The sequence below is a fragment of the Sylvia atricapilla genome, chromosome W (genome assembly GCF_009819655.1).
Source record: "Sylvia atricapilla isolate bSylAtr1 chromosome W, bSylAtr1.pri, whole genome shotgun sequence".
Classification (NCBI taxonomy): domain Eukaryota; kingdom Metazoa; phylum Chordata; class Aves; order Passeriformes; family Sylviidae; genus Sylvia; species Sylvia atricapilla.
The window spans coordinates 4,646,161-4,661,830 of NC_089173.1; the positions used below are offsets into that span (position 1 = coordinate 4,646,161).

The 15,670-nt window shown below is 41.2% G+C and overlaps 1 protein-coding gene across 1 annotated transcript in view; it reads left to right on the forward strand.

The window, feature by feature from the left end:
* LOC136373335 (guanine nucleotide-binding protein G(q) subunit alpha) overlaps window positions 1–15,670 on the forward strand; it is a 219,770-nt gene that overhangs the window by 36,392 nt on the left and 167,708 nt on the right. The window contains exon 2 of the mRNA XM_066338239.1: window positions 12,290–12,474. Within this exon, the coding sequence (XP_066194336.1) occupies window positions 12,290–12,474 (185 nt within the window). The remainder of the gene's footprint in view (window positions 1–12,289; window positions 12,475–15,670) is intronic.

Genomic DNA, 15,670 nt, shown 5'->3' on the forward strand with positions numbered 1-15,670 from the left:
TCATGCAGTTCACCCAGAGATAGAGAGCGAGTGATGATCTCTGTCTCTTCAGCTGGGTGCGAAGGTCCTGCTCCATCCTCGTCAGTTGCTATGCGGACTGATTTGCTCCTTGATGTCTTCTTCTGAGTGGTGGCAACTGCTACTGGTTTAGGCTGTTCCGGTTCAGTGACGGTTTGTGTGGAGATGCTGAGGGCACTTTTGGCTCCTTTCTCCTCTGTGACAGTCTGCATAGATGTGGACACCGTTGCCTCACTTTTGGCTTCTTTCTCTTCTGTGATAGTCTGTGTGGTCGTTGATGCTATTGCTTTTCTTCTTTTTACCTCTTCTACTTCTTTGACAACATGCTCCAACACACCATGTAGTGTTTTGATTCTAAGCATAGTGCAGAGAAAACAAAGCAGGACTAACAAGAACATCATGCTGTCCTTGGCATCCAGAGGGTACTCAACATTTTCAAAAACTGCTGTGTCATTTCTGAAAAGCTGGAAAAAATAATTCTTTACTACTCCCCACAGGGGCTGGGTGAGATTGTTGAGGCTCCAGACGTAGCATCCTAGGCTAGAACAAGAATACAAAACTGGGTATATATTCTGAATAATGTTCGTTGCCTCAGATTTTATCAAGCAATGGACATAATAGACCAGTAAAGCAATTTTAGTACCATATCCTGGTCTGCGCCGGAGCATTAAGGGTGGCAGATAGTGCCCGATGTTTGGAAAAATATTGAGAGATAAGTATAAGACACATGTAAGCATGTTGAGCATCATAACAGACAGGTGTCTTCTTCAATAAAATTATAATTTCTGACTTTTCTTATTGCCTCCGCCCTACATTGTGCGCCAAAAAATATGTTGTGGTTTGAAAACAAACCAAGTGAGAGGCTCTAAGTCAGGAAAAAAAAATTAATGATAAGAAAAGGAAAATAAAATAGAATAAAATAAAGTAAAATAAATACAAAAAGAAAAACCAGTGACAGAGTCAGAATACAACCTGATCAGGGTGATGGAAGCAGTCCAGACGAGGTGGTCTTCCTGAAACAGAAATCTCGTAGAAAGGTCTGGTAGCTCCGGTCCTCTGGGAATCCAGTGGGTGAAGGCTACCTCTACTGTCCCAAATCCCAGCTTATATCCAGGTGAGAATGACTGACTCCTCCCCGTGGGCGGAGCATCTCACAATGGGATGATGAGTCATGGAAGAGGGCCTTGATGGCCCATTAAAGAGAGAGATAACTCCCAGAGGGAGTTATCTATGGGTCATTCACAACGCACTGATGGGCCATTAACTGAAGATGGTGATAGAATACATCCTAAACTACAACCCAGGACAATATCTTGCCCAGGTCTCTCCCTCTTGGGCTGTGGCTCAGGGAGTTGGATTTCAAAACCGCACTGATAAGGGGTCTCAGTAGCTCCATGCTGAGCAGTGGGAGCGGCCCAGACAACAGCAGTCAAAATCTTAGCAGCCAGGCAGGCTGATGGAGGCTTCCCCCACCCCTCGGTTGCATCAGAGTGGGCCTGGCCCAGCTTGGGCCCGGAGCCAGTCCTGGGGACCTGGCGAACACCTCCTTTGGCCCAGGCCGGTGGCAAGGCAGGCCTTAGGGTCAGCTGGATATTTGTAGCTGTGGCATGCCCTCCCCCCACCAGCAGCTGCTGAGGCCTGGAGACCCAGCCAGGCCTGGCCTCACCAGCATGGTGGAGCAGCAGGGCCTGGCTTGGCCCGCCCAGCCTGCTGACTGGAGCGGGCCAGGCTGGTTGTTACCTGTTCCCAGGCCAGAAGGAAAAATAGGGTTTATCCTGAGATTTCTCTGATTTTAACCCTGTGTGTTCACAGAGTCATCTTTATAATGGCTACACCGGATGTCAGTATTCAAACCTAGTCACTGATGGGGTTTGCTATAACTTCCTCAGAAAAATCACTTCCTTGCAAAACCAACACAATTCCTCATTTTGCTTTTTTATTGGTAATATTGGTGTGTTATATTCTGGTTCACACTCCTTCAATAACCCATATTTAAAAAAATTTTCTATGAGCTTTTCCAGCCTCTTCCTTGCCTCCCAACTAATAGGATATTGTTTTTGCCTTACCAGTTTAGCTTCAGGTTTGAGAGTAATCTTCACCAATTCGGTGGCTTTTGATTTTCCAGGCATTTCAGTTTCCTATACCAACAGGGTCACAGCATTCTCTACCTCCTATGGGATTTCTTCCAATTCAATTGACTCCTGTAACAGAAATCCTTTCCCCAATGGCTTTTGATTCTGGTATTTAAATTTGTATTTCCCCATCCTAAAAAATTATTTGAGCATCCAATTTTCCCAATATATCTCTCTCCAGCAAGCCAACTGGGCATTCGGGCATATACAGAAACTCATGAGTAATCCAGTTATTTCCAAATTTAAATTTCATGGGTTGTAAAAAGGACTGAGTTTTGCTTTTCCCTGTAGCACCAATTACATTTACCACTGTCTTGGTCTGAAACAAATTAGGAGGAAATGTCTTGAAATGAAGGCATCCTCTAAAGAGAGGTAGGTTTCAACAGCCCTTCCTCCACAGGTTCAAAAGGAATTTCTTGGAGGAAAATTAAAAAACCCCTGTTTATTCAACAAGCAGAGTGCACACAGACACAGAAAAGAAAATTAACATTGTTAGATAATAAACCTTCTAATTGCAGAGAAAGATGGTGAATTTTTAGAGTCCTGCTCAGCTTCTCCTGAGGTCTGGAGCCAGAATGCGGCGTCCCTGAAGCCTTCCCCCCACCAGGCCATGGGGCTCCTGGCGATGTTCTGGTGTTTTGGATCGGAGCAAAGCTTAACAGTTCCACAAGAGGAAGCCACAGCTCTGGGAAAAAAAAACTTCTTGCCTCAGCTAGCAAAAAAGAAGCTAGCTAAAAGGAAAGGCACAACTTCCTTTTTTTCTGCTGCATACACAGAGCCGAGAGCTGGCGAAAAGCTGAGGGATTTACCTGTGGTTTTGAACACAAGTCACCAAAAGAATTCCACTGCCTCCCCCCCTCTTTGAGCTTTAAGTTACAGGATCCATGTATGGGCATAAAGCAGACGATAGGGGATACAGTATCATAACATCACCCCAAGAAAACCACATTCCTACTAAGTTTCCCTTTGCATGTATTCTACACGGAACAAGTTGCTTCTGTGTCCACCAAAAATTCCACTTCTTTTTGCAGCCTCAATGTAACCAGGGGATCAGCTGGGGTAGAATTCCCCTGTCCCCTTCAATCTTCATCTTCTAATGGTTTAATCTTTAAAACCAGGTCCAGCTTTCCAGCCTATGGGCATTCTCCCTTCCAATGCCCCTTTTCCTTGCAGACAGCATACTGGTCTTCCCCTAACCATTGTCAGGGAAATGTTGGGAGCCTCCCACCTCCCCTTTCCCTTTGTCCTCCCACCTGACCTCCCCTGTTGGCCGGTCCCTTAGTACCCTCCACAGGTTCTTTAGCCACCCCCAGTGTCATAAGAAGTTTGTCATGTCTCGTTCTCTCTTCTAGCCTGTCGTAGTTCTTTTAAGGTATCAATGTCATGATATGCCTTCCATACTTCATCTAACAACTTCCTTAAGTCACGTGACTGCACTCCTTCCAGTTTCTGGAGTTTCTTTCCAGTATCTGAGGTAGACTGCCCTATAAGGGTAGTTGCTAACTTTCACAATGGAGTCGGAGACAGGGATGTGACATACACACGCTGAGGATCATGTGGCAACAGCCTCGTTTATTGTTTGGCAGCTCCTTTTATAGGGTTTTCAAATTTCCTGTGCTTACAGACATGATTGGTCAAGGGTCTTAACTCTGCCTAGCTAACTGGCCAATGATATAGGTATATTTGTTCTTCACAGGGGTTGGCTGAAGGTCTTTTGACTGGGTTTGAATCTGACCTATCCTTGTTGTGTCTACTTTGAGCTAAGCTGGTTGAGCTGGTATCTGTTAAGCCAAATCATCTATGCAGATATAGTCTGGCTGTATCTGTCATAGTTCCCTCTTCTCAGTTTAATAAAAATGCAGTGTTCTCTGTTATCTTACTTGCAAACGCCCTTTGCAGATAAGATGACAGGACAGCATGATGACACACATAATTTTACCTAACTCGATGTTGTGGTTTGAAAACAAACCAAGTGAGAGGCTCTAAGTCAGAAATAAAATTTAATGAGAAGAAAAGGAAAATAAAATAAAATAAGATAAATACAAAAAGAAAAACCACTGACAGAGTCAGAATACAACCTGATCAGGGTGATGGAAGCAGTCCAGATGAAGCGGTCTTCCTGAAGCAGTGATCTCGTAGAAAGGTCTGGTAGCTCCAGTCCTCTGGGAATCCAGTCAGTGAGGGCTGCTTGTACTGTCCCAAATCCCAGATTATATCCAGGTGAGAATTATTGGCTCCTCCCCATGGGCGGAGCATCTCACAATGGGATGATGAGTCATGAAAGAGGGCCTTGATGGCCCATTAAAAAGAGATAACCCCCGGAGGGAGTTATCTATGAGTCATGCAGCAAGGCATTTGGTGGGCCATTAACAGAAGATAGCCCAGAGAGAGGGGGCCTGGGAAAACACTGCCCCACCTGGATTCAACAGTTCATGAAGATGGTGATAGAATACTTTGTGTACATCCTACACTACGACCCAGGACACTCGACAAGCTTAGGCTCTCTTAGGTAGTGATGCATGTCACATATCATTAAACATGCTACATATGTTCTTAGGAGCTGTCAGGCAGGATTCTTAATAATACAAGCTCTCAAATTGGCATGCTGCAGGCTTAGTACTTAAAGTTACAAACTTACAGCTGAACTCTATGAACAAGAAACATTTCAACTTTACAACCATGGGAAAATCAAATAACAGGGAAAGCAACTTGTCAAGTTCAGGTTTTTGCCTTGAATAAACTTGTTATCTCAAAAAGGTCCCAAATCACTATGTATCAATTGCACAAGTCATTTAACTCACTGTTCTGCGATGTCTGCTGGAGCTTCATCAGGAAGATGTTGTCTCTGGTCTCGAGCAGGACAAACACACCTGGCGGGTATCCATTGTGTTCCAGTGTCCATGGAAACACAGGCATACCCATGTCCCTATGTAACGAGGTCTTATGGACCTTCCCACTTGTTCGTGATAGTGTCTTATACCATTACTTTAGGTTTAGGTGACTGAGCATCTCCAGATGACTACAGTGATAGGAAATTATTTAAGATCACTAGGTTTTGGGATTGTTCTGGTACTGTTAATTGATTCAAGGTGTAAACAGCTTTCGCTACTCTGCTCTGTGGATTCAAGGTGTAAACAGCTTTCGCTACTCTGCTCTGTGGGGTCTCACTACATATCCCTCCTTTTTGTTTATCTGTGTTTTAAAGTGCCATGTGCTTGTTCTACAATGGCCTGTCTAGTTGGTAAATGGGGTACACTGGTTTGGTGTGACACACCCTAGAGCTGCAGAAATTGTCTAGTTTTTTGTGATGTGTATGCACGTCCATTATCTGTTTTGATGTTATGAGGGATACCCAAAGCAGCAAAGGCTAATCGTCAATGTATGATGGCATCCCAGCCTTTTTCTCCTGAGTGGACTGGTGCTCATATGGCAGAGGAAAAAGTATCAGTCAATACATGCATATATTTTAACTGTCTGAACTTGAGAATATGGGTGACATTAGTCTGCCAGATTTACAAGGCTTTTAAGCTATGGGAATTAACTCCAATCTGTGGTGGTGCAGTGTGGCCTTGGCAGTTAGCACAAGTACTGACTATGTTATGAGCCTCTGTGTTCAACAGCAGAAATTGCCTCTGCAGAGCTCAAACACCTTGATGAAAGAAATTGTGTGAGTCTTTTGCTTGTGCCAGCATGTCTGGCTGTGGTTCTGTCCAGGCAGGGCTAGCTAGGTGATCTTGTGTGTTGCCCTCTGTAATAAAACCTGGGAGATTTGTATGGCTTCTAATGTGTAGAATGTAGTACAGATAGTTTCTTGTTTGGATGGTGTGCCACAAAGTTTTTAGTAGGCCAAATATTGTGCATTGTTGATTTTTTTCAACAGAGCTCAGTCTAATCTCTGTGTTATGTCAGCAACTACGCCAGCTGGTGGATGGGGTCCGCCGCTTGGGACCCAGAGAGCCACAGCCACCCCAAAGGATGTCTCGCTAGAGACAGCTCCTTGGGGGGTCAGGGCGCTCCTCAGCTGGGTAGAGGGGCTTCTCAGCATTGGGCAGAGCAGCAATTTTTCAGCTCAGTGATTTCAGCTTTCAGTGATTTCAGCCCAGTGCTCTTAGCTCATGCCCTTGTGAGTTAGCCCCTCTTTTAGCCGGCTGTGGTGAGAGAGAGAGAGGTCTTGTATGGAATTTCCGCAGGTGGTACTTTATTGAGAGGGTACCAGCGAAAGGGGTCCAGGGACGAGGAACCTCTGCTGACCAGAGGAAACTCAGGGGTTTTTATGGGACACCAGGGTGGGAGGAAAAGGTTACAGAACCAATCAATTGTAACAGATCTACATAAAATCCCGAGGGGGCTTGTGGGTCTCCAGACGGGTTGCCGTGGCTAGGATGGTTGCCTTTTTGTCCTAGGGGCTCAGGGTGAAGTTGCGAAATTCTTCCTTGACTCCTCAGCTTGGCTCCCTCCAGGGCAGAGCAGCCGGGGCTCCGCCCACCTCCACAAGCAACATAGGGAGAGTCAGTGAAAATATTTAAAGAGGTATGGGGAAAGCACTGAAAAGTCACAGCTACAGCATGTAGCTCTACCAACTGAGGTGATCCATTCCATGACCCTCCAATGTTTGCCATTCACTTTTTTGCTTTCACGTCACAATTGCCTTTCCCATTTTCCTAGAACCATCAGTAAACACAGTAATACCTTTTAAGGGTGTTCAACTGTTCAGAGGTTTTAGGGATAGTGCAGTGGTTTTACTTATTTACAGTAATGTATGACTCAGTAAATGATCGCTAATTTGCCCTGAGAAATTTTGTAAGGCACTTTGCAAAGCAGTGCTGTTGGCATAACACCACTCAAATTCTTCTTGCGTCACAGGTTTAATGATTTTTGAACGATCTTTTGCAGTCAATTGTAAACACCTTTGACAACATTTCATGATTAACTTGGCAATTAACTCAAAAAAACAGTAGGGGCTGTTTTTCTAGGTTGATGAGGTAGGAACATCCATTCTAAAACATGCAAAGGGTCAGACCAACGACTATCCCACTGTCCAATAATAGCAGTAGGATGGAAATCAATGAGAATAAACACAATACACACTTCAAGGCATATTCGGTGGATCTGTCTGTTTGTGATGGCTTGCTCTACTATCTCAAGAGCAACCTTTGCCTTCGTGGTTAACTTCCTGGGAGAAGTTAGATCAGGATCACCCTTTAGAAGGTGAAATAAGGGCACTAATTGTGGAGTGGTCAATCCTAGATAGAGTCTGAACCAGTTGCTTGTACCCAAAAGTTTTTGAGCATCATTTAAATTTTTAATTTTTGTTGAGAATTGAATTGTTTGGGGCTGTATAGTCTGAGCCATAATTTTGAGTCTGAGGTACTTCCAAGGTGGTTGCTGCTGTACCTTTTCTGGCGCTACTTCCAGCCCAAATGTTTTTAATGCCTGCAACAAGCTTGGCCAACTCTGTGAGAGTTCCCTTTTTGTTTGGGTTGCTATCAAAATGTCATCCATGTAGTGGTAACAGTATGCTACTGGAAATTGTTCTCTCACTGATGAGAGTGCCTGAGCAACATACAACTGACAAACTGTAGGGATATTTTTCATACCCTGAGGCAAAACTCTCCATTGATAACGCTCCACTGGTGCAGTGTTACTGATAGAAGGCATGGTAAAGGCAAACTTTGGGGTATCATCTGGATGCAATGGAATAGTAAAGAAATAATCTTTCAGGTCCTCAATATCTCAGTTTTCAGGAATCATTGTAGGAGATGGCATACCACGCTGGAGGGCGCCCATGCTCTCCATGGCTGAATTGGTCTTTCTCAGGTCATGGAGCAAGGTCCATTTACCTGACTTCTTTATTATAACAAACACTGGAGTGTTCCAAGGGCTCGTGGATGGTTCTATGTCCCCCTGAGCCAGTTGTTCCTGCACCAAAGACCTAAGGGTGTGCAAGTTCTCTTTCTCGAGCGGCCACTGTGGTACCCATGCCTGTTGAGTGATAAGCCATTTTAGGGGTAGTGTGAGATATTTTATGCCCCTTAAAACAGAGGCCCTTGTTAAAAATCTGTCCCCACCTGGACTGCCCAAGCAGATAAAACAGCCCTCCCCCACAGGTTAAGTGGTGCTGCAATGATGTAAGGTCGCTGAGGTAGTAGTTTGTCCCTCGGGATTTTTTACCAGAACAGGTTTGCTGCTCTGTCCTGGTTTAGGTCAAATTTGGGAGGAAACCTCTGAATGGGGTTCCTCTGGAGAGCAAACTCAAACGGCCCCACCCCCAGCCGCTCTGGGAAAAAAAAATTTCCTCAGAGAAAAGTGGAAAAAACTATTTATTTAACAAACAAAATGCCTACGAGCATGAGGAATGAAAAAAATTAAACAACAAAACCTCTCGCTGCTCCGAAGAGAGATGGCAAACTGAGGAGGTTCTCGCCAGAAGTTAGTTTCAGTCTTTCTGGTGCTGGAAAATGTCGAGGTCCAGGCCCCGGTGGGCCACGGATGCCGGATCCCAGAGACTTCTCTGAGTTTTCAGTCCAGAGCAGACTTAAACAGTCCCAAGAAAAAGAGAGAAAAACAGTCCAGGAAGCTTCTTTGCCTCAGCTAGATAAACTAACTAAAAGGAAAAAAAAAAAAAAAACTTCTCCCGGTCGCTGTCCGAGTATCTGACAAACACACCGTCCTGAGCAAGAAGAAGGAAAAAAAAAAGGAATGTGGAGGAGTGAACACTTTTCAAAAACAAACTGCGTGCGTCTTCTTCCCTGCTCACCCTCAGAAGCACTCTTAAAGGTACAGAACACAACCTACAGCACACACAGAACAGACAATTGGGGATACAGAGGCATCATAGTCAACCCAGGACATGCTCAAACAGCTCTGTGTGGTCCCTCTGAGGCCAGCTGTTGCGAAGAATGAAGACATGATTTTTTGGAGGATGAGCAAGTCCAGACTGAGCCCTAAGGCCTGTGGGCTCCTTGGGCCCACAGGGCCTGTTGGCTTCTGTGACACAGGAACAATTCCCAGTTGTGGCTCAGTAAAAATTCCCTTCTGACATTAAGGTGTTCCGGGCAATAATGAGGTTTGATATGCAGAATTGTAGCTCTGATACTTTAATCACCTTAAGACAGAGATTGTTTACATACTTTGTGTGACCTGTAATGTCAACTAAGTTGTGAATGTATAAAATTCACTGCTGTAAACAATAAAGCTGAGAGCGACATGATAACCACATTGGTTCAGATGTGTCGTCTGCTCTGTCCAGCCTCCTATTAATTAGGGCTTTTTGTTACAGCCAGCAACAGCAGATCCCGCAGGCTCGGTGAGTCGCGATGGAGCCCAAGTGTGGGCAGGGATGATGGTGGCATATGCTCCTGTGTCAATCATGCCACTGACCTTTATTTCAGAGGGTCTTGCCAGAGGCATTGCGACAATACACACCATGTTGGGCCTCTGCTCACCCATGACGGGGGTCTAAAATACCTAAGGTTCACCTGTTGACTCAAAGCCTTAGTCTCGTTACACTCTGGGATCCATATTTGGAACACAAGACTTAAAAAGGATAAGCGGGGCAATTCTGTTTTTTTCTGGGATAGTCACAGGTGGAGTAGGGGTGGAAACCATTGTGTGCATTTGTCCTGTAAATCTGCATCTATAACACCAGGGTGCACATAGATGCCTTGCAAGGTGGCACTAGATCTTCCAATTAACAGTGCACTCTAGTCCTCTCCTGATAGGCCCCCGTGCCTTGAGAGGGACTTTATGTAGCTTTAAGGTGGCAATAGTTACTGAGATGGAGGTGGAAACATCCATTCCAGCTGCTCCTCGAGTCCTTCCTGTGAGCCGGTCGCATAAATTTGCACAGGAAGGTGAGGAGATACTTGTGTCTTCATGTGTCTCACTCTCGCGTTGGGTTGTTCATTTCCCTTGTTCTTAAAGGATTCTTTAAAAGAATTTTTATTAGTATAAACTTTGTATTTGCACTGTTTAGCCATGTGACCAGGTTTCCCACATCAATCACAATTAATGATCATATTCCTTTGTCTTTGACATGCCTCCATCAGAGTGGACTTGTGGGGACAGTTTGCTCTCAGATGGCCTTGCTGTCCACACCTGTAGCACTGAGATGCTATCTTTACAGCAGCTTCTATGGAATCTGCTAGCATGGTCATGTAATGAGAATTAGATCCAACCTTAGCATAGGCATTTATCAGTTAATTTAGTGATGAATTTTCATTAGGTAACACTTCTATGACCTTTCAGCAGTCCTCATTTGCACTGTCCTTTGTCAATTGTGAAAACATACATATGATAATCATTTCCCCAAAGTCATTAACATATTTCCCCCCTCCTCTTTATTCATGTGTTCTTCTGTCCTGGGGGTCTCTCTGGTGGTCCCTGGTGGTCGTAGACCCCAATGTTCCAGGTGACCTGGCTGAGTTGGGAGGACACTGAGGCTGGTGAACTTCCAGTTCTCCTTCTTACACAATGGGCATTGTGTAGTTTCCATAGGACAGTAGTTTTGGAGAACAAGCATTGTGTTAATTCACCAGGTACAGGCCATTTGTCATCTGGTAACACACCTATGAGGAAAAGAATTAGCTGCCTAGCCAACAGTGAGAGTGCTCATCCTTCCTCTTCCATCATGGTGCAGGCTTCTCCTGTATCACACCAGGAAGCATGAAAGCCTCAGCAGTCCAACTGCTGTTAGATCTACTTCAAAAGCTTTCTGGATAAGCTGATGTTCTATACTCTCCATCTTGGAGATTTGGTCTATACCATTTCCATAATTTAGCAAAATCTGATAAGACTGTCAAATAAAAGATAACAGCTCCTGGAAATAACAATTTTCATGTGATAATGGTTGGATAATGGCCCTTTAGCTCTTTTTGGCCACCTGTCTTTCCTACTTAGTGCTTGGCTTTGACCTAATGCCTCTGCTCCTGGCATATATCAGGCCTTAGCATGAGCTGTGTGAACTAAAAATTTAAGCAGGAGTTGAATAAACAGTCACACATTGTAAAGACAAAATATTGTAGAGACTTTGAGGTTAGATTTTGAGATGTACTACCTGAAATACTTAAGAGTTACAAGCACAGAATCATGTTTTACCCTTGCATTGCACTGCTTGTGAAATACACTTCTCTGAGACACCTAAAACATCATGTAAAGCATAAGGCTTTCTTTGTCCTGGTAGTCAAGTATTATATCATAAATGAGGCCTGAAAGCTTTATAAAAATGATCAAAATAAAATCTAGGCTGAAAGGCTAAGTACTGCATGCATTTAAATGCATTGCATTTCTTAGGGAGCTAAATAGCTAGGTGAGCATACAGCATTCACATGGCTGTGCAACTGTTTTAAATTTCAATTCCTTCTTATAAAGTATTCATATGATTTGTTTGTTTAGATAAGCTCTGCTAATCCCAGAGACTAAATTTTGCCAAAGGCAAAAATGCTGTGTGATATATTTTGTGCAAAATTCCAAAAAAGCAAATCTTAACTTTAAATTGGTAAACATGCAGAATATTAATTTATTAGTTTTTTATGCTTTTTGTAAGTACAAAGACACAAATAAATTCAAAGAAAGTAATGACTCTCCATTACCAAATACAAGCCAAATTTTACTTAAAGCTGATTTTATATATTTCTGAGGTTGAAGTTTGCACAACTGTAATTGTTATATTATTTGGCTTTCTAACAAATTTATGTTTTGGTTGTATATTGCTGCTTACCATAATGTTCTGAAAGTTGGCCACGCAAACTAATTTTTGTTCTTACTCTATGATTTTTTTGTGATAGAACATCTACTAGTAATTCCCTATAGTTGAGAACTATATCTTTGGGAATGGAATTTTATGCTTATAATTTTAAATACACAGTGGTGTATACTAGATTTTTTGGAGAATACATTTTGGTTTAGTTACTAACTCATTGCTATTTTTTTCTGCTTCTATTTTTTCTTCAAAATAAATGTTTTAATTCAATGTTGCTTCAGTTGTTACTGTTACTGCTGTCTTGATATTGAAGCAAGCACCTTGCAAGCACCATAACCACTTGACAGTGTTTTTCCCAGTACTGAACAAGCTGTACACTTTGTGCAGAAATGTCATGTTTGTGTCCATTGGTTGAAGTATATCCTTATTTGTCTTGCAGGCACAGGAGAGAGTGGCAAAAGCACATTCATCAAACAAATGAGAATCATTCATGGATCAGGTTACTCTGATGAAGACAAAAGGGGCTTTACGAAATTGGTGTACCAGAATATATTTACAGCAATGCAGGCCATGATCAGAGCCATGGATACCCTCAAAATCCCATACAAGTATGACCATAATAAGGTGAGATTTTTGTTTATTTCCATAGCTGAAATTTTTCCTCTTTTATCTTTAGGAAATGTACTGAAGGTCTCTAAAAATTATAAATCACAAATTATATTCTACCTAAAGTTTAGAAGAAAAGGGCTTCTTTCAGTCCTGTCTCTAGTTCTCTGCCCTTTGCACTGCTCTGACAACACAGGTGCTGTTCTTATAAAGGTGTTTGGGGGGGTTTGTCATAGCAAGAGGGTAGAGGGCAGGCTGCTGTTTGCCTGTGACTTTAATTAATCTTTTTTCCTTTCCTCCCAGCTCATGTTCTGGCCAGAGCACAGTTAAGTAATTTTTCTGGTTTATACCAGTACTACTTAAAATTTCTCATTAATATTATGGGGGGGGGGAAAATTATTGGAAAAATAGGCGGGAATATCTGCTTGTGTGTGAAATAAAACTTTTGATACAAGGCCTTAGAATTAACAAATTCTTTTCAAAGTGATGACATCATTGAAACTTAGAAAGAAAATACATTTAAAGCATTTTGTAAGGTTTATCTTTGATTAACCTGACTTTTTTCAATTTTTGTTCCATTCAGAGATTTTCCATTTAAAATCAAATGTATAACTGGTATAACTAGTATTAAAATGGAAATTTGCATGTGTATTTCAGCTCCATGTTTTTGCTGTTCATAAAGCACTGAATTTCCTAACAAGCTGACTTGAAAACTTAGTTGATTGTGAAGCACACTTTATCAAAATCGGTACTGACAGTCATTTTACTGTAGTATATGAAAGTCCTAATCATAAATCAGTAAATTATTTCCTTGTATTATACTGCTAAGTGTGTATTCTGCAGTTATTGTTCAAACTGTGTGTTCAATTTATATAGGCTGTTTTTGTACAGTTGTACTGAATTAGATGTATCATAGCTGTATATGTGTGGCCAGACCTTTCTAATTAGAGCTGTTCATTTCTCTATATAAAAATACCTTGACTTAAAGTAAGTGACTCTATCTTTGCACTCACCTCCTCCACAAGCATTTCCATCAGTTCTATGTGTGGATTAAAGTATAACTTGCCAAAGTTACCAGGTTCTAGATGCAATTCCTTTAAAAACTTGGGGATTTTTTAATTCAAGGAAATTAAAAATGCAAATTTATTTCTCCACCTCCCTCCTTTTTTTTCCTCCGTTGAGAAGGTAAATTCATTAGCCTTGCAACCTAAAAAACACAGGAAGGGCATTTCTTATTAATTTGAATATCAAATTAAAAATTTGGTCTCTAGAGAATATCTCAAAGTTCAAGGAACTGCATATTTTTAGCACAGTACTTGTCTTGCACAGTAGCTTAGAAAACTACAGCTCAAGCTGATGTTTGTATGGCTGAGCCTAAAGAAAAGAAAGTGAAGTGACACTTATCAAATTCAAAAAGTCCAGTTACGTAGACAGTTGTGATCCTCATACAGTATAAAAAAATTACATCCAGGCTGGATTATTTTAATATCAGTGTAGGAAGAGGCATGTTGTAAATTAAGGAAGTTAGTTCTTTCAGTGTTGTGTTGGCTTCCTAGTCAGTGATATAATTAGAGTCAGAGTTTGAAATTCATTGTCCTATATTATAATAATCTAGGATATTTGAAATATTTATTATCAGAATAGTGAAAGTCAATTGAGAAATGTAACCATTACTGTTTACATTGTAATGTCTCAAAACTGATGGTAAGGCATTGTATCATACTTCATCACACTTTTCATCACATTTTTTGTCTTGTCAGTTTCAGAATATGAGCTCTACTGAGCTTTAAGATAATAGGTGAGGGTTATCCTTAGGGATATGACATAGGAAATGGTGGCTTATGGATTGTGTTTTTAGTTTCCATTTGAGTAAACTGTTACTGTGTTTCCTTTTCTTTTAACCAGAAATTTTGAATTTTTATATGCATCTTGAATTTTGGAGAAGCAGTTTATATAATACAGAAAAGCCTTAGGTGGGGTTTTGTTTGTCCTGGTTGTTTTTTTTTTTTTTTTTTCAGAAATGGACTTCAGCAATTATCAAAATTGCCTGTCTGTAAAGTTTTTGAGAATGTACAATAGTAACTCATGTGCAACCTCTGACATTCAAATTCAATTTAAAAAAATCTTATATATATTTTAAAATAATTTTTAAAATTGTCTTTTTAAAAATCTGACCTGTGTATTTATGTTCCTGTCAATCCTTTCAAATTCTGAATTAAAACATTAACTTTAATTTTTTTATCTTCTGAAATTCCCAGTGTTGTCCATAGTGGCTTAGAAGTCATTGCTCCAGGTAATGTAGTCCCCCGGTTCTCCTTTTCTATCTTTCTTCATGTCTAATATTGCTGAAGGAAGGCTTTTTATTTTTCTTCTCCTGTTGTTACATAACTTTTGTTAAATAAATATACTACTATACTAAAGAACTACTACCACTTTTACCCATTATTGTTCCCTTTCAGTGTAATTTCCAGAAGACAGTTGCCTCTTCTTACAGATGTCAGGAAGATGTCACTCAGCAGTGGTTATCAGGCAGAAAATCTTATTTGAATCCATATCCATAATTTCCCATGACACTTCTTAAATATTTATAACAAGATACCTAATGAGAGATAGAACAGGGTACAAGAAACTGTAGGGACTGAAAACATAAAATGATGTCTTATTGTAGACCAAGAATTTTGTTGTAAGTTGTTTCCATTGCTGAAGTTGTTAATACCTCCACACCCCCACCCCCATAGAAGTAATTTACTGTAACAAACACAAAAGTAAGATATCAGGATCAGGTATGGAGTCAAATTACATAAATTCTCACCACAAGTAGTGGAGTCTTAAAAGTTTTGGATCTTCAGTGAAATTTCATGTTGAACAACAAAGTAGTAATTTCACATGACATTTTTTTTTCCTCCCTGGTTAAAGTAGGTATAAAGTCTAAACATTAGAGGTATATGGACAGCATAGGTTGGAGAAAAGGACCTCCCTCATATACCTTACCTGATATTCAGAGTATGAAGGATTGAATCCCAAGCATTAGCATACAAGCTGTGAGATGCATTGACTCTCAGATGATGCAGAATCTGCAGTATTTATGGCCTTCTTAAAAAAGAATTATTATATTTTTGGGATGTTGAAATGAAATGCTTCTAAAGAATAGCTTATTGGTCTGGAATACACATAAAAAACTGAACTGTGCCATCTTTGTAAAAAGTATTCTTCA